This window comes from Stegastes partitus, unplaced genomic scaffold (genome assembly GCF_000690725.1).
Source record: "Stegastes partitus isolate 25-593 unplaced genomic scaffold, Stegastes_partitus-1.0.2 Scaffold1624, whole genome shotgun sequence".
Taxonomy (NCBI): Eukaryota; Metazoa; Chordata; class Actinopteri; family Pomacentridae; genus Stegastes; species Stegastes partitus.
Window position 1 is genome coordinate 1 of NW_007579355.1, and position 19,251 is coordinate 19,251.

The following is a 19,251-nucleotide window of genomic DNA, read 5'->3' on the forward strand; positions in this document are numbered from 1 at the left end:
GCAATCCCTAAGTATTTAACAACAGATAGGAATTCCAGATGTAACGGGGCAGTGGCGGAGCCAGAACGTGGCTTATGGCTGTGGCAGTCTGTGGGTCGGAGCTAGTTCATCAGCACAAAAGCTGGCATGACGATGAGGACGTTTTCCTCTCATTCCCTGTGCCAATCAGCGCTTCTTGATGGTCAACCTCCTTGAGCACCTGCTCCGAATTTTCTCCTGTGTTTTTATTTTTTATTTTTTAGAATAGTGGCTCAATGATCATTTTTTAGCCATTGTTCATAGCTGTGTCCACCTGCTCCAGTACCATAGTTACCTGCCTTCAGGTCCCTGTTGAACTTAACTGTCACGAGACGTCAGTTAATCGTGTGAAAGACAAAGTTTGTTTATATTTTTTTTGTGAAAGCTATATTAAATTCTAAATGTTCAAGAAAATAGAAAACACAATAAAACATTTAAACTGAATTATATTTAAAAATATATATATTCTTTTTTTTTTTTTTCCATAAATCTTACTGGGTGGGCAATCTGTCACTATGGGTGGCCTGTGCACATCCAGGCCCACCCATAGCTCCGCCCCTGTAATATAGTACGTGGTCAAAAATGTCACAACAGCATCATTCTGTAGTAGGTTGTCAAAAACCTCACAAAAACATCTTACTATAGTATGTTGTCAAAAATATCATAATTAAGTACACTGACCAAAGACATACACTTTGGTTCCTATTTTAGCGTGGGCTTTTATTGTGGCCAGCCTCGGGCACACCTGTGTAATAATCATGCTGTCTAACCAGCATCTTGATATGCCACAGCTGTGAGGTGGATGCATTATCTTGGCAAAGGAGAAGTGCTGACTAACACAGAGTTAGACAAATTTGTGAAGAATACTTGAGAGAAATAGGCCCTTTGTGTACGTAGAAAAAGTCTCAGATCTTTGAGTTCAACTCATGAAAAATGGGAGCAAAAACAAAAGTGTTGCATTTATAGTTTTGTTCAGTGTATGTCGTCACAAAAACATCTTACTATGCTATGTTGTCAAAAACCTCACAAAAATGTCATACTATAGTGTGTCACACAAAAACGGAACTTTGAGCACCAGGTTTGAGATGTGAAATGAACAGGCAAGAAAGGAGTTTACACACAGGACAGTTTTATTTCTTCAGAATATAAACTGGTGATTCCTTACACATCAGTATTTTTATGGTCCGAAAGAACAAGAAAAAAAAGATAAAAACATTAACGTAGAAAGTAAAGGTGAGGGAGAGGGAGGGTTAAGACATCATGGGGCTTGGCGTCTCCTGCCAGGCAGCACGGGGAAATCCTCAGGCAGTAATGAATGATTTCTGCAGGTGGGACAGGTGCTCTGCCCCTTCAGCCACGACTTGATACACTGAACACAAACACAACAACATTGCACTTTAAACTATTGATGTTTTGTTCCACTTTGCCAACAAGTTAAGACTTTAATGGCTGATTGTGCATGTAGTATTTACTCTGCAGCTCATCACAATATATTGTATGCAATATTCAGAACCACTGGATGTCACTAGAGCACCAGCATTTCAGCCCAAAACAAAGTGGCCCGTCCGCTGCACTTTCTCCCAACCTTTGTGCTTGTTTTACAACCAGAAATGTAATACAGCCACAACCATTATCTCACGCATTTGAAAACACACTGAATGTGTGTAACGACTTGTCAATCTCAAACGCATGTACGTGCAGCTACCAAAACAGAACAACAAAGCTCAGATTACAACAAGCGGAGCTGGTATGACTACATTGTCTTTACCTAACAGATTGTTGTTTGCTGCTTTATTAAGAATTCAAACATTTATATTTATGTTTAAAAACCTCCTATACTGAAACTGATGACACATTGTGATCCTTAAATAAAATCCTAATATTAATGCTGTTTATTTAAATGATAAAAGCGTTTGTGTTAAAGGTGCAATATGTGACATTTTCAATAGAAATATAACTTTAGTTTGGCAGCAAAAAACTACCTGCTATGTAAAGATATACAAGCTACACTTCTTTTCTGGCTGCTTTTCTGGTTGCGAGTTCAGATTGAGAAAGAAAAAATGTAGCTTCAATGCAAACTCAACTAGCAAAACTATCAGTGGGCCTAAACCTCTGCTGTCAGTGTTACAACCACTATGATACAGCCATAATCATAACACTGGCTCTGACCACAGCTGAGGGTGCAGTGACTCCACATATTTAATGATGTAGTGTCATTAACCTTTAGACTGCTGCTAGTTTTGATTACACAATCAGTACACCTTCATCTGTGGGTATAGCCGTTGTTATAACTATGGCTGTGACATATTGGTTTTTAAAGGTTGTAACACGGACTACAAGCAGCAGAGTTGTAGGTGCAGTGATAGTTTTGCTGGTTGAGTGTTGTGTTGAAGTTCCTGTATCCTTGAACTCATAAACACATCTGCACCAAAGGTTCACATAGTGACATCTAGTCATCTCCACAGCCCCACAGACTGAATGACAGCAATGAACAATAATCAAAAATCCAACCACAGCTTCATCATTACAACCTGCAGCCGGACACTGTCAGAGAAGAGCATTTTAAAATATATAATATAGCAATAAATGCAGCAGCTGTCACATCATCTCTCTTTCTGCAGCATCTGCAGTGTTTCCCCTAAACGGGCAGTGTGTTAGAACTGGACTTAATTACTAACTGTTCAAATAATACGGAATGTAAAACATATATTAAGGGAACAGTAAAGTAGTTGTTGATGCTCTTTATGTTGTGGGAATTAAATATGGTTCACAGTGCTAATGTGGGATAATGGTTGTGTCTGGATTTACTTTTGTTGGCTCTCTTGCAACCTTTCTTGTTCTAAATGAAACACAAAGAGACTTAAGGAGGTTTGTTTTTCTGGTGTTCTAGCGACATTGTGGTTCTGAATGTTCCATATAGTTTATTCAACAGAAAACATAACCCCCCCATTCACAAAAAAAAATCCTCATTTAGGTATGTGATGTGATTTCTGGCCACCAGTATTGAACTGGTCTTCCTGCTCACCTCTTTGTGGAAGCTGTGTCTGCACTCCAGCACACAGGTCTCCTCTGGAATCATGTCCTCGTGACAGATGACGCACGGATCCTCCATGTTCAGCTGCAAGCGACACACACAGTCAGGTCTAGCCAGTGTACAGACTACCACATCATTTACGCATATAGTTAGCTGGTGAAACACAGTGCAAGCTTAACATCGACTGCTGCTGTAAATACAGAAGAGCACGTGTGTGTTAATCTGTAGCAGCAAATTTCTTTCTGTTTGCTAAAACTTTAGTGCCAAGGAAATTCTTTAGTCACAAAAGTAAATACCTGATCTGTTAAAGGTCACAGATGTTTTAGCAGGATGGTTAGAAAACAGAGTATTGACCAAATACCTAACTGCAGTGGGAATGGTTATTTTTTTTAGCCCTGTAGTGTGTAGTGTAGGCAGTGTTCATGTTGGTTGGCCATGAAAAGTTGGTCCAGACATTCATATCCCTTCAGGATGAACTGTAAAAACTGCCGTGATAATTTCAATTAGTGCTGCCATCAAATAAATAAATAAATAAATAAATAAATTTCCCAGGTCTGAGAGAAATAAAGTATTTCTATTCTATTCTATCTGGTAAAAAGTTCAATTTACCTACTGTGACTAAATGCCTTCAAGACTTTGTACTTCGAGCTTAGTGCTTGTGAGCAGATAGTAGCAGGTTTTAGCATGCCAGGGTGAATGCTAAAGTTCAGCTTTGTCGTCAACTTTTATGCACCTTCTGTCGGAAGAGATCCAACTATCTGAGTCAATCATTTTTTAAAAACACTTTCTAACTTTTCCTTCTAACTATTGTTGTTGCACTGTCCTGTCTTGGTACAATATGTACTTAACAAGTGGATTCTGGGAAATGGTTAATCTCTTTGTCATGTTTTGTCAACCCAACAGTCTAATAATTAATCAGAGACTTTGTAGACTGTCACAAACAGCAATTAAGAGATAACATTTAGAGATAACATTGTGGATGCAACACTTTGCTGCTTCAAGCCAAGCCTGGGTTACAGTCGGTGCAGTTGACACTGATGGATGACTTACTGCGTTGGGGTTTGGGGCTCTCTGGGATCCGACTGGCTGCCAGACTAGGCCTGGGTTTACCAATGGAGGGGTGGCACACTGAGCGGGACTCCTACGTCCCATGATGTTGGACCTGGCAGAATTAAGCCTCTCCTGAAAGAAAAAAAAAATCAACAGGATTATTTACGGATGAAAATGAGTGCCCGATTGATAGCATACAGTTGAGATTCTTGTAGCAGAAACCTGAAAGGTAACCTGTGAGATGATATTTTGGATCAGGTCTCATCAGTAGGATTTGTTTTAGTATCTATTCAGTAAGAATATAACTTATTTTATTTATTGATATATTTTATCTTTGACTTTGTTGCACAGATTTAGTCTTAAGAGAAACATTACTTTGTTTTTAGGAATGAAAATACACAAAAACAACAATAAAAGAAACCTGAAGTCTATTTCACTCAATCTGACTTTCACCAGGTCTATTTTAGACAAGCTCTTTTATTAAACATTTACATCTGCTTAAAAAAAACAACAACAAAAAACACTAAGTCTACCTGGTGGTCGAGGATCAGCTGGGTCGCTCCACCGACAACATCCTGCAACGCCATGCTGCTGAGAGTTCCACCGCTGGTTGAACGCAGCTCCTGAACAAACTTCATCAAATCTGGCCTGAACACAAACAGCAAATTTATTTTATTGTTCACATTCTCAGGGCTGTAGTGTTCCTTGACTTTCTTTACTTCCAATAACTGTGATCCACAAGTGACTACCTAGTGGTGATGGGACATTTGTGGCATCAAAGGAACCAGACACGGAATAAGCAGCCAACTCGTACCAGTGGTGCAGTGTTACCTTGAATAATCTGGGAACATGATGGCCAGGTTCTCCATGGCTTTCTCAAACACGGTGGTGTGTGAAGGCTCCGTGGTTCTGGATGGAGGTTTGCGCTGCACTTGAGCCGGAGCAGCCGCCACCTGAGCTGCAGGTGGAGCAGACTTCTGGACAGGTGAGGGGGTGCTGAGGGAGGTCTGAGCTGAAGACTGAGGAGTAAACTCTTTGGCTGCCGCCGAGAGCTGCAACATTCACACAAAACGGCAAACAGTTTACATTAATCAATTTAATATTTATTATTGGATATCTGCAGATACTTTGTCCAATCTGATACTTAAATGTTGGTTTAATGTGTATCTGACTTACTGAGATTACAGCTAACTGATTGCACTTTGATAAAAATAGTAAAAAAGTCATGGAAACACTAAGATTTTAATCAGGCTGATCTGCTTTTGTTGCATTATCAGTAATAGAAAATGTTACAGTTACAAGGATATAATGTAAAAAAGCAGCACATCCTTATGTCTGGGAATGTTTAATTATTGTTATTACCGAACTAACATGTTGTACTGGTCTTATTGGTGCAGCTGCAGGTTCGGGCTGGTTGTTGGCTGGAAGCAGCTCGTTGGCTCTTCGGCCGTTCTTCACTTGATCCATCTGCTGCTTGTACAGCCGCTGTAGACCGCAAAAAGACAGATCTTACTACAGATGCTGAGGTCTGGAATTATTGTATGAAAAAGCTCGCTGTAAACATCTGAACAAAGAAACAAATAAATGCAAATTTGATGTTGTCAGTCTGTTACTGAAGTATGTGTCTAATTTTGTAATCGAAGCAAAAACTAGACAACTGCACACCGAAAGACTATTTCTAATGCTTGAAAAGGTTTCAATTTATTAAACCACGTTTCACCACAGGCTTAATTTGGTTCATTTTACAGACATCAAAATTACAAACACACTTCTAAAACCCATAATATTTTGGTTTATGTAATGGATTTATTTACCTCAGCAGTGGAGATTTTCTTTTCAATCTCCTCAACGTTGGCTCTGCAACTGTTTCTGGCTAATTCCAGCTCTTGGTTTGGGTGTCTACAAAGATAAAGGACATCACACATTAACCTAAAACCATCTGTAGTCATGTTCACATTCACAAATGATCGATTGATCTTCGTAAATGGCAGTAAAAGTCAGAGTATCTTTGTAAAGGTTCCCTGTTCAACATTCAGAAAAGATATTTCAGTGACACTTGTGGCCGTTGACTGAACGGCAGGAAGCATCCCGCTGCTCACAATTCATAGCACCATGTTGGTAGATGAGGTAATTAAAGCTACATGATTACCATAGCTGACTTTATAAACCTTATTTTAAACTACCGTTCTATCATTTTTACGAGCAGAGCTCTAAAATTAAGTGTGGAAATGTAGTAGGTCTGGTTATGCGATTGAACCAAAAGGAGTCCTAAAGTTAGCCAGTATGGAGCTACTTTTAGCTTTAGCATGTATTTTTATTGGCTCTCACCTCTGCTTCGCTTCATCTAGTTTCATCAGCAAAGCCTTGGCATCCGCCAGCTCTCTGTGGAGGCCGTACAAACCCTGATTGTGGCTGCTCTCCATGACTGACAGCTGCAGGATGAAAACAAGCAGAGTTAATGGACGTGTTCACAAGCTTTTGAGTCCATCTTTAAAAAAAAAATAAAAAAATTCCCCTAAGCTATCAATCCTTATCCTCATACTAGCCTGTAAGAAATGATTTTATAATGTGCATCCAGTTTCATTTAAAATTATCTGTCGCTTAAATCAAACTTTTTACTGCTCTAACTACGCAAGTCACAAGGACACATTGTAGGAAAACTGTGGGGGAAATGTGTCGCTTCATCATTAATTCATGTAATTTGTTTAGTTCATCAATTAACTACGTAGTTATCAATTATTTATGTGTCATTAGATGTGTGTGTTTTCAATTACTTGTATGCTCTTGTCTTACTAACATCTACTCACAGGTGATGTCTGTTTTACCAACATGTACGCATTCTGAAGACAAGGAGGCTACAGAAAGGCATGATCTGTGTGCATATTAGTTCATGAACAAGGAAAAGGTAAAGCTGACCAATTAACCACATAATGACCAGTGAATGCACCTGGGGAAGGAAATACTTGTAATTTTCCAAGGATCAGAAGGACAGGAGATGAGCCAGGTAACTTATTGTGATGTAATTATTTGCACCATATTTATAAAGATGCTTGTTGAATGTCTGCTTGTGCAGGTGTATTAAAAAAAAAACACAGGAAGGACACTCTTATGCAAGTGTACATTCAACATCAGAAATGTTTGTAATATAAACAGAGAAAGTATTTTTTTTCCTAAAAAAAAGCTAAATGCTCAGACAGGACCAATGTAAAGGTTATCAGGTTGAAAAATGTGAAGTCTCCTTTCAAACCAGAATGAACTATTTAGAGTAAACATGGCTGATTAGCGTCTGGGTGTAGGACCTACCTGAGCTGTGTGACACCTCCTTTTGGCCGAAGTAAACAAGGCTTTACAGCGCTTGATCTCATCCTCCAGACTCAGCTTCTCAGCTTCTGACTGATTGCTGCAGAAACAATAAGAATAAAGTGAGGGAAAAAATATGGAGCGTTTTTTAGTTTATGCTTCACTTCAACCTCTCGCTCATCACTTACCTCCGCTCTAAGAAATCAGCCAGCTTGGATTCATAGCTGGATTTCTTCTCTCGGACGCGCCGGGTCAGACTACACATGAAAAAACAGACAAATGTAGAAAAATGATTAGAGATCAACCATCACTTGATGACGTTTTGAAGCTTCATATTCAGAGTACCCCATTATGTAGAACATGATGGTCTGGCTACACCTCATTATCATCACGCCATTGTGGGAAAAAGCTCTCTGTCTATAGATATATCTAAAAAAGCTTTTTATTTGAGCCGTGCAGGTGCTCACTGGACTCATTAAAACCACAGAAGATTTACTAGCGGCATGTGGTTTCCTCACAACTTACTAAAAAGATATCACAGAGTCTCATGTGAAGTGAAACGGATCGGTACATTGGTCAAGTCAATGTCAAAGGAATGGGCTGCTTCCAAAGTAAAACGAGGTTTCAAGTCAACTCAGACTGATAATAACTGTCAGAAAAGAGATTCAACATCGGGCATTAAGCCCTGTGAGGAAGAGTTTGGGATTTTTTGAGGTGCTTTCACAAGGTGTTGTTGGTCTTGGAACTGTAGTAAACTCGGATTTAATAGACAGATCAGCTAAATGTAAGATTTGTATAGTCCTGTCATGGTTTGACAGTTTACGACTTGCTACAAAGATGTTTTTTCCGATGATGTTATTTCCGACTGCCATTCATGTTTACGCCTGCAAAACAAAGCTATGCTTCCAGACATGTAATAACATGAATGTTGCAAAGGCTGCAAACATTTCCTTTGTAGATCTTTGCAACTATTAAGCAAAAGAATCAAGCAGGCCTTATCGAGTGTGTGGTTGCTGCTTGGTGGTTGTTGTTTCCTGTAGTGAGGGGAATTTTGAACACAGCAGAACAGCTGAAAGCAGCAGAGGAGGAGAAAGCTGCCTAAAATGAGCAGCCAACAGCAGGCTGATACTCGCAGCCTACATCCAGAGTCACACGAAAATCAGTACAGTCTAAACAAACTGAGACTGAATAACGTGAGAGCAGCCACTGTAGGGAGTAAATAATATAAAAGATAATTTATTGAGATGTCTGCATAAATGAGATGCAAGTAATGCACCATCACCATCTCAGTCTTACCTCCCGTGTTGCTCTACCAGATCTTCAATCTCCAGCTTCAGCGCCTTCAGTACTTCCTGGTTGGCTTTCTTCTCCTTCTGGTCCTTCTTCACCTCCTCCTCCAGCTTCTGCTGGAACAGCACCAGCTCTTTATTGGTCACCTTAATAACAGAAAAAAACCACAAACACTTTAGTCAGTCAACTCATGTACACATAATAACCTAAACTTTATAAATATAGAACAGTTTTCAAAGTGCTTTACAGTCGGGCCAAAACAGAAGAATACTCTGGAAAACTACTGAGCAGCAAAAGGTAAAAAAAATTACAAAATAAATCAATACAACATAAACCAATGGATACAAATAAAATAATAAAAGCACCAAAAATGCTTTATCACATTTAGGAAAAAGGAAGGTAAAAAATAATAAATGTGAAAGTAAACAAACAAAATGATAAATTCATGGTAATTCTAATGTTTTGGACCTACTTGGATATTGACAGTGATCTTGCGTATGTCCTCCTCCAGTGAAACGATGTCTTTTCTGTTACATAGACTGACTTTGTCACAGCCATTGGACATTTTCTCGATCTGCTGCTCCAACTTTCTGTTGTTCTTTTCTAGTTTGTTGATGTCACCCTGAAGAAAAGATAAACAACTTAAATATTGAGCTTAAAAGATAAATAAGGCCATTGTATTGTTGGACTGCAGATATATCGGTGTACACAGCAGCCCTCAAAAGTCTGCCAACAGTAGAGTTAAACTGACTGTTTATTGTTATTAATTTGGCATTTTGACTTCTTTTTTTGATAGTAGCAGTAGAAATAGATGAGAGCAGGAGAATGATCTGCAGCAAAGGTAATTTACGGCATGATTTATTCGCACGGGTTAGATCCACACTAATACATTTTCAGTTTAAAACACTAAACTCCCTAAAACAGACTTTTGGAAGCTGCCGACCTTGTTTTAGTTCTGGGGATGCGTTTTAGTCTGGACAGCCAGAAAGACTGTTGGAAATGATGGAGCAGATACCCATGTTTGCTTACTGATCGGCCCTTAATGTCACTATGTTTGTTATCTGATCTGTGATGCTACTACCAGTGGCTACCTACATATTGAATAAAAAGTTCAGAGGTTTCTCTTTGTTAAAAACTGCCATACAGTTAAGGAAGTCTCCTTGTACTTTTTACCACTGCTGTCCTTCATAGTCTTCTCTATATTTGGAACTTCTGTCATAATTTCACGCTTAAAAATAAAAATGCACAAACAAAACAGATGATGGACAACACTGTCATAAATGCTTTAACTAGTAAACAGTAAAACACTTCAAACAATGTGTATCCTGGTCACAATAAAATTAAATGCAAAGAATGTATAGCATCCTGGGATCTCTGTATTCAGACGAATAATGTGTATTAACGTAAAATATCCTGCTCTTGTTAGATAATATAACTCACCTGGCAGCTTTCAAAACGCTCATGAAGCTCTGTATTCACAGCAACACTCCTCATGGCCTCCTGACACGTCTACGAGAACAAAAAAAGAGTTTTTCACACACACACTTCAGCATGCATTTATGTTTTTTACACATTCCATCTAGTTTATCTAAAATGTGGTGAAGTGTTGGTGTTAACCTGCACTTCTGCATCTCTCTTCAAAAAGTTTTCGTCAGTTGCCATTAAAGTGTCTCCGACTGGATCAGGTCCATAAACTCCATTCATCTCAGGGGTGTAAAAATCCAGCTCCCCGTAATCACCGGGTAAAGAGTAAGTGACTTGCTCACTGTCGCCATTAGACCAGTGTGAGAGGGGGTGACTGTCCATCGCCTGGAAGCCAAACACATATGGATTTGGGAGGACGGGATAGACGTCAGTCTGTGCAGCTGCATAATCGCTCACATAGCCTGTGAAATCGGTTTCAATGTCTGCATGCAAATCAGGACATGGAAAGGTATCGTCAGAATCTGCGATTTCGTCCAGATCATCCAGACTGGCTCCGTGTCCAGCCTGCTGCAGAGAGACAGCATGCTTAGCCAGTCCAATAGCCCTCCCCATCTTTATGAAGCGAAGAGACTCCAGCAGGAAGGCCTCGAAGCCGCCCGCGTCTTGGATCTTCTGCTGCGCGACGGGAGGGAAATTTTCCAGTTCACCGACCAGCAGGGGGTCCTCAGCCATCAGCGGACCATGTTCATCCAAGATCTGAGCAAAGTAGCTGCAGTGGGAAAGACAGAATGCAAATATTAAAAATAACAAAAGCATGGGGGGCCTGGGATACTACTCATTTTGATAAATGTAAAAATGTGTTTTAAAAAAGAAGTTAATGGAAGAGTTGCATCTTTTTTAATGCAGTGAAATAAATCATGCAAACACACCGAATTGTCACTTGAACTTACTCGTACAAACTCTCTTTGGTGGAGTCGGGGTTGTTGTCCAAAATGTTTTTATAGAGACCTCTGCGTCTGGTGCCGTTGAACTGGTTCTCAAAATCAGCCACCTGCTCTCGAAGATGACTCGGTACGCTGAACGGATCAGCAGCGTCAAGGAAAGATCTGCCGACAGAAGGCTTGATGTTAACAACACAATGATATAACAGTTACAACACAATCTGCACGTCCATAAAGATATTGGAAACTTACAAAGACTCATCCTCAAAAAAGTCTTGGTCCCACTCCTCTCTTGGGGTTAGTCCTCTCATCCCAGACAAAACAATAACACCCTGAGGAGAAAGAAAAGACGAAATGGTTTAGTTTTATGCAACAAAATAATGTTGTTTTAACATTCAACAACCAAAAATCCAACTTCTGACCTTTGGCTCTTTCTGTTTCTTTTTCCGGCCTCGACTCTTAGTCTTCATAGGAGAATTCTGAAATGAAAACAAGTTTAATGAGTGTTAAACTCTGAAACTTGGGTTTAGTGTTGTCTGCTTTTCACTATTGCTAAAGGAGACGGAAGAAAAACAAGGAGGGAAGGAAAAGCAGCAGCATTTGCTAAGCTAACAGAAAATGCCATTTAAGTTCAGGAACTTTGTGCTATTTTTGCAATTATTGTCAAATTGCAAAAAACGGAGGCTTATTGAAAAGAGGAGATACAAGCCAAATCTCCCCTCCGTTACCATGGGCAATGTGAGGTCACTGGCTAACAAGATGGAGAACCTAATGACGCTAGCCAGGAGTCAGAGGGAGTACCATGAGTGTAGTTTGATGTGTTATACAGAGACATGGCTGCACCAGGACATTCCCGGTGACAACGTTTCCATCGAGGGCTACCAGACTGTTTGGGCCGACAGGGACTGCACCGGTAACGGTAAGAGGAAAGCAGGGGGGGCTTGCCGTTCTTGTGAACAACCAGTGGTGCAATCCATATTACTAGCAAGGAGCATATCTGTTGTCCAGACACTGAACTCTTGGCCGTTGGACTTTGTCCATTTTATTTACCTCATGAGTATTCCCATGTTATAATGTTGAGTGTTTACATCCCCCCCGCCAGCCCGACCTCGGCATGTGATGTCATCCGCTCCGCCATAGCCCAGTTACAGACTTAACACCCGAGTGCATGCATTGCTATCTCAGGTGACTTCAACATGTCACCATGGACGAAGTACTGTCCAGCTTCACCCAGTATGTGAGCTGTCCCACCAGAGAGGAGAGGACCCTGAACTTGCTGTATGCTACTGTAAAGGATGCAAGGATGCATACAGCTCCTCTCCCCTACCCCCATTGGTTAGGTCAGACCACAACCTCAGCCCCTGTTATGTGCCTCTGGTGAAGAGCCAGCCTGCAACTATGAGGACAGTGAGGAGTTGGTCGGAGGAGGCTTATGAAACACTGCAGGGATGTTTTGAGGTCACAGATTGGCAGGCACTCTGTGAGCTGAACGGGGAGGTAATCGATGAGCTCACAGAGTGCATCACTGACTACATCAACTTCTGTGTGGACTCAATTTGCCCAACTGAGACTGTTCCCTGTTACCCATACAACAAGCCATGGGTAACAAAGGACATCAAAGCCATCCTGAATAAGAAGAAGAGGGCTTTCAGAGACGGCAACAGGGAAGAGGTGAGAACAATACAGAGACACCTGAAGGTGAATCAAGGAGGCTAAGAAGGACTACAGGAGGAAGAACAACACCAGAGAGGTCTGGAGAGGGATGAGGTCAGCTGGCAGTAGAGGAGTTGAAGGCAGCGTGGACCGGGCCAACAAACTTAATTTGTTTTTTTTTAACAGATTTGACTCTGTGGCCCCTGCACCCCCTGCTGACACGCCCATCAACACCACTGCTGTCTGCCCACTCTCCTCTCAAATGTCCAACTATTTCTTTTAGTTCAATTTACATGGAATCTGACTTTTACTGTAAGTAATATCGACCCATGAAAACAGATTGCTGTTATGTTTCCAAGAACTTACATTTTGATTTTCATCAGACTTTTTTAAGACCGAACAATGTCCATCTGAAAAACAAAGACCAGATTTAAGTAATTCAGTCAACGCAAATGCCATCAAATGACACGTTAGTCAAGCTCTAAATACGTACCCATCATATCAAAATATTCATCCAGTATAGTGTGGCAGGAGACATAGTCATCTCTATGCTCCTCCAGAGTCCAGATAAACAGTCTCATGTCATGTGGCGGCGCCTGTTTTAGGTATTCAGTCACCGTCAAGCCTATGCTTGAAAAAATCTCTGGCCTAGTGCCGAGCTTCTCTATAATCATCTCCTGCAGTGGGTGAAAGTTGAGCAAAAGAGCCAAGTCCAGCTGCTCCAGGTGTCCCGAGTAGCGCTCGATGAAGGATCTAGCAGCGTTCAGACCTAAACAAAGCAGGAGGAAGTCAGTCAGGCTTTAAACTGTTGCAGAACACTGAAACTTCAATATATTCTGACTATTTTGTAGAATTCATCCACTATACACTACTGAAATCTAAAGACACTTGTAATCAGCTAAGCTTTACACCTTTAGGTTCACCTGAACTCTGCTGACATAAATTTAAATGAAACTTCACAAATGCTGACCTGCATCGTTGAGCTGACACGCCCAGCTGTTGAGTTTGGGATTTATATCCTCACAGATACTTAGTTGTTGGATAAAGACGCGAGCCCACACCCGGTTCTTCCTCTCCAACAGCAGCTCGACAGCTTGACCGAGAGTCTCCAGCTGCTCCTGCTGCCAGTTCAGCATCCTCGCAGCCAGCTGGTTCCCCCTCGATGAGTCCAGCTCCAGCCACGGTTTCAGACTGCTAGTCAGAGTGGAAACCTGGAGGCTCTTCTCCTCCCTCAGCAGCTCCATGTGCTGGTTGATCTGCAGGAGAACTCGATCCCTGTACAGCAACCAGGCTGAGAGCACAGTGGAAACAAAAGCTGACAGATCAACATGTGCTGAGTGAGTTGGATGAAGAGTTACACAAGCTTGATTTAAGATCTGAATAGTTAAGCTGAAGTTATCTTACATAGAAGGCATGATATTGGTAGAAAAGTAATAAGCAACTGCAGTAAAGATTTATTTGATGTCATTCAGAAATGGTCTGAGAAACATGAATAACATGCTGTGGAGTTGTGACGGAGTAAGAAGTCGTACCTTGCTGCTGACTCTGAGTTGCTGTGGCTTCTTTCTGCTGCAGAATCTCCTCGTTGATCGTCTGCTTATCCTGAAATGACTGTTTATGCTGCTTCCTCTTGAGCCTGCGATCTTCCTTTGACTTTAACTTCTTCAGACTGAAAATAAAGAAGCAAAAATGTAGATATTTAGAAAGTAATTACACAATATACAGAATAAAGCATGTCTTTACTGTAGGGCTGAACCCGAACAGTCAAATAGCCGACTATTCGTTCGCTGTGCTGGAATCGGGATATCAAACTTGATCTCCCCATGAAATCTTCAAATGTCTTGTTTTATCCACAAGTCAAAGGTATTCAGTTTTATTGTCATAGACTAAGAAAGAAACCAGAAAATATTCAAATCTGGGTGACTGGAGAAATGTAACTCGGGGAGAACATGCAAACTCCAAACTGAAAACCAAAGTTGCTGAAACTCCCTATAAAGCTCAGTGAAGCTCAGATTCTCAGAGTTCATCAGTACAAACGAGGGCTGGACCCGAATAGCCGAATAGCTGAGTATTCGTTCGCTGTGCTGGAACTGAACTGCATTTAACTCACCTTGTACACTTCTGATTCACTTTTGGCTTCTTAGCAGTCTGTGGTTTGGGGATCACAGCTTCAAACTGTAAAGAGAAAAGAACAAGTCAACACTAAACTCATGACTCCTTAAGAAGCAAACCTCAGCTCCATAGATGTATCCCACCAAACCATCTTACCTTACACTTTACCAGACCCGTAGGACCATAGATTTTGATACTACAGATCTGACCAACACAGTTTGGAGTCAAACAAGCTTCTTGCAGTAAATCCTGTAACATAAAAACAACACAAAACAAATCCAATTTAGACTGGAGGCAGCTAGTCTGTTCACAACAAATTTTCTGGAACTTTCTTCTTTATGATGACTGAAAAGCAACAAGTGCACAGAGATATGCTGTATACCTTTTCATTCTTTTCAGAGAAGACTGATGTCTTCAGGGTTTTCCAACAGGCGATGTGATATTCGACCTTGCAACTTTGACAGCAGCAGAACTGAATGAAACCCTACATAAAGAAGTAGACATGATTTAAAATCATCAGTGCTTTTAACATATACTTTCCTAAACAGTGTAACTAGCTGCCATTTACCTTAAAATCTGGATCGGTGAAGTAGATTTCAGCTTTCAAAGCACTGTGGCATTTCTCGAGACGACAGGCGGCATCAGGAACAGGAGGGAACCTGCAGTGCTCTATAGCACGGTCCAGAATCCCCTAAAAAGACAAAACTCAAGTCAATCAGCACATACTTCAGGGTTAAATCTGGCTTTTCCATATTTTACTTTCCATTAAAACTTCTTTTTCTGGAATAAGCAACAAACCAGCTGAGATCTTAGTGGATTTAAAAAAAAAATTAAAACAGCAAGCTTACATTTTCAGGATTTGACTGGAATTTTCTTTTTCTCTTCCTGGTGCATTTTCTGAATTTTAATTAGGGCCGAATATCATGACCCAATAAAAGGATTTTTTTTGTTTTAATTGGAAACAACTGACTTATACTTGCATTTTCGTCTGCAAAAGACCAAAATATTAAAGAGCGGTCATTTTAAGGTAATGTACAAAACGGATGAGGAAAAAAAAAAGTGCAGAAATACAGTTTAATAACCAATTTGACAACAGGGATGTTTAACAACATCATTTGGAAAATTAAGACACGTGTGACATATTTATAATGACCCCTCTGAAACCAAAATATGCAAGTGGGTTTGAAATGCATGTCATTTTAAAGTAAACAGCCAAAATTACACCATTTATGAAACCCAGAAACTGTAAAAAGAGAAATAATCAATGAATTTTAAACATGATGTACTGTTCCATCTGTTAACTTAATCAAAACAAAGCTTCCAGACATTATATTTCATTAAAATCTCTTATTCTACATGCCTCATTTAGAATCTTTGCCAAATATAACTACTTTGAACCGTCAAGCTGTTTGTGACTTAGCTGCTACGAACAGTGACGCTACAAAAGTTCTAGGACTTTTTGGCTGAACTGAGGTAAACTGCACAAAATAATGTCGTCTCTCTCTCTCTCTCGTCTGCAACACCAAGGACTCATCTTGCTCGAATAAAAGCTATACTTGAACTGTCATGGACAAAGTAATTTTTAGAAGTACTGCATGTGGTCGTATGTTCAAACACTGACATGGTAAATACTGCTTAAAAAATATGTTTAAAATTTGTCAGGCACAAATACAAACCTACAATGACAACGTACCTTGAAATAGTCTGCCTGTGTTTCTTTGACAATCTCTTTGGTTAAAGGCCAGGTGAGTTTACCAGGTGTTATTTGATTCTTCACCATCTGCAGAGAATCTGAAAACTGCTCCAGAGCGACTGCAAACCTGCATAAAAGAAGAGACACAGATGAAAAACAGTTTGAAACAGCAAAGGAGTTTAAATGAGTGACATAAAATTCAAAAACAACGCTTCTGCACCTGTTTTCTCTCAGATACACCCTGCCAATGGCATAGTAAACCAGACACTGAAACGTCCTCTCCTCATACGATTTCATCTTCTCCAGAAGCTTTTGGGCTTCTGCAAGTTCCTGTGTTTGACAAAGAAATGAACTGTGAAGTGACGGCAGCAAAGGAAACTCGCAGTTCTTAACAATGTATAATTGAAACTGAAAGCCAGGTGGTGATCCTGCTGCTGTAAATACTAACAAGACTTAAATGTATAAAACTCACTCTACTGATGAAAATGTTTGAGTTTGTTACGAACCACTGTATTTAACTGATTTAGATAATTAAAGTTTATATTTGCATACTGTTTGTAAAGACTTTCCTCTTCGGTCAGAACCAAAAAGCTAGTTAGTTAGCTAGTTAGTAGGGCTGCAACTAATGATTATTTTCAATGTTGATTATTTTCCTGACTATGTGGTAAGGAAGTCTGCGAGCACTGAGGGGTGAATTAAGGACAGCTTTCATGAAATTAAAAAACAATTCAGCACATCACAAGCCTTGTCTCTTTAACGCTTAAATTTACCGGTCTATTTAATAGTGGTTGAGGTTAGTAACTGAACATCATATAGCTGAGGGTTCAAAGGTCACATGTGCTGCAAACATTAACTGACTAAGAGGCAGATCTATAAACTACAGTCGCTATCAACAACCATCCATGCAGGACAAACGCAGGTACAATCATTGATAAAACTTACAGTCGGCATTCCTTGTTCTATTGATGCAGTGTAAACATGAACTTTGCACCTTAAGGGTTTTACTCAATGGCAATGCCAAAGGCTGTGGTGGGTTATTGCTGCAACCTAATCGTTTACGCAAGCATTAACTTTAGCTGTTTGGTGCCACGTGGCTTGATGACTTAACTCATTAATATCTGTGTGTGCTAGAAGGTCCGCTTTCTGTTCAGAGTCTGTCGATTGTGAAAGTATTTGTACATTTCAGAACTTCTCTGCCGCGACTCCACCTCAAGGCCTCTTAGATCCTTGGAACAACTGCCGTTAACTTTTCCATAATCGAGGATGCTGTGTAATCAAGACTGTGTCTTTGCAGTAGCAGCTCCAAAGCTTTGAAACAATCCTCCGCTTTCAATCAAGTGTTCCTTCGTCACTGTTATTTGAAAAAAAAAAAAAAAAAAACCCTCAAGACAGACATGTTGTCAGTGGTTTTCAGCTGCTCCTAATGGTCTGAATATTTCATGTTCATTTCATGTTTATTTTTTTAGAAATTGATCCTACAAGTTGCTCTCCTTTGATGCCTGTTTTAGTACTTAATTTTAAAATTCTAAATTTCACTAGTTGCATCCTGTCTTTGTGTTTTGTACATTATTTGCTGCCTGTCTGACAACATGTACAAAACTTAGGCCCACTCAGGTTGTTTAAAAGTGCGGTCTAGTTTTGATTTAATTCGATAACTTGACTGCTGTTTCCTACAGGTTACCTCAGGCTGCCCGATTTCTGTCAGAGCTGATGCACGGCCAAAAAGTAACAACAACACGTCCAGTGTGGAAAGTCCAAAATCCTGAGAAAGCAAACAATGAAAACAACAGTAAAACAAAGTTATAGGGTGCTTTACAATAAAAACAAGCATCAAACTAAACAAACAATGGAAACAAATTTTAAAAAATAAGTAGGATGGCAAACATATAGAGTAAAATAATACAGAGAAGTCAATTCAAGACAAGTTAAGACTGTTTTGATATAATGTGTCTACGACAGCCGTAGCATCAGAGTGCTACAAGTTAGAGAGAGTTATCAGAAAGTTATCAGAGTTCAGTTACAAAAGTAATCTGACAAGACTAAACAAACCTATAGTGTTATTTTAGGTGTGACTATGTCTGAGTAATTAACATATTAGGAAATAAACCTGCCAAAACCATACAAAATACTACCTTACTTGATTATAATCCATATGAATGCTGCCTTCCTACAGAGTTAATGTTTATGAAGATTATCCAAACTAATGTCTTAGAGCAAGAAAATACAGCATTATAAATTATAGAACCTAATTTAACTAATATAAATATTTTTGCTAAAACTCTGTGACTGACTATGGAGACTAACCTGACAAATTTGAAGCTAAATTTTGTTTATTTTTTAATCACTGCACCAATAATCTGCAGCTAAAAGCAGACAAAAGCTGTTCCATTTATATTTGTGGGCAAATTAAAATATGCAAATACAAGATGTTTAACTAGAACAATGACAATTTGTGAGGGATTTCTTGCAATAAGTTTTCAGCACACTGAGAAATTTGATTACCTTGGCTGTGAGGTCTTCCAGTTCGGCCAGCGCCTGGCTGAACGCCTGCTCTGCGTTGCGGCTGCGGAGGTCAGCCAGGGCAGTGTGGGCGTCCTGCACCAGAGATCTCAACTTTCTACACACATCTGGTTTACTGTCAGCTTCTGTCTGGTTCTGGGCAGAACAAACATCACAGCAGGTCAGTCATTTCATCTAATGACTTAAGCGAGGTTGTAAAAGTCGGACTAAAGATA

The 19,251-nt window shown here is 40.0% G+C and overlaps 1 protein-coding gene across 1 annotated transcript in view; it reads right to left on the reverse strand.

Moving 5' to 3' along the window:
- Nucleotides 1-1,126: 1,126 nt before the first annotated feature.
- Nucleotides 1,127-19,251, reverse strand: part of ttc3 (tetratricopeptide repeat domain 3) — a 32,256-nt gene continuing 14,131 nt past the window's right edge. The window contains exons 18-46 of the mRNA XM_008301040.1: nt 19,019-19,171; nt 18,198-18,278; nt 16,737-16,846; nt 16,517-16,643; nt 15,392-15,514; nt 15,206-15,307; nt 14,980-15,072; nt 14,822-14,886; nt 14,244-14,380; nt 13,682-14,002; nt 13,205-13,480; nt 13,078-13,121; nt 11,481-11,537; nt 11,311-11,390; nt 11,068-11,223; nt 10,310-10,886; nt 10,133-10,201; nt 9,165-9,314; nt 8,699-8,838; nt 7,591-7,659; nt 7,406-7,502; nt 6,431-6,534; nt 5,917-6,001; nt 5,465-5,587; nt 4,934-5,154; nt 4,636-4,750; nt 4,103-4,234; nt 3,044-3,136; nt 1,127-1,387 (exon numbers count right to left, since the gene is read on the reverse strand). Of these exons, the coding sequence (XP_008299262.1) occupies nt 1,277-1,387; nt 3,044-3,136; nt 4,103-4,234; nt 4,636-4,750; nt 4,934-5,154; nt 5,465-5,587; nt 5,917-6,001; nt 6,431-6,534; nt 7,406-7,502; nt 7,591-7,659; nt 8,699-8,838; nt 9,165-9,314; nt 10,133-10,201; nt 10,310-10,886; nt 11,068-11,223; nt 11,311-11,390; nt 11,481-11,537; nt 13,078-13,121; nt 13,205-13,480; nt 13,682-14,002; nt 14,244-14,380; nt 14,822-14,886; nt 14,980-15,072; nt 15,206-15,307; nt 15,392-15,514; nt 16,517-16,643; nt 16,737-16,846; nt 18,198-18,278; nt 19,019-19,171 (4,011 nt within the window). The 3' untranslated portion in view covers nt 1,127-1,276. The remainder of the gene's footprint in view (nt 1,388-3,043; nt 3,137-4,102; nt 4,235-4,635; nt 4,751-4,933; nt 5,155-5,464; nt 5,588-5,916; nt 6,002-6,430; nt 6,535-7,405; nt 7,503-7,590; nt 7,660-8,698; nt 8,839-9,164; nt 9,315-10,132; nt 10,202-10,309; nt 10,887-11,067; nt 11,224-11,310; nt 11,391-11,480; nt 11,538-13,077; nt 13,122-13,204; nt 13,481-13,681; nt 14,003-14,243; nt 14,381-14,821; nt 14,887-14,979; nt 15,073-15,205; nt 15,308-15,391; nt 15,515-16,516; nt 16,644-16,736; nt 16,847-18,197; nt 18,279-19,018; nt 19,172-19,251) is intronic.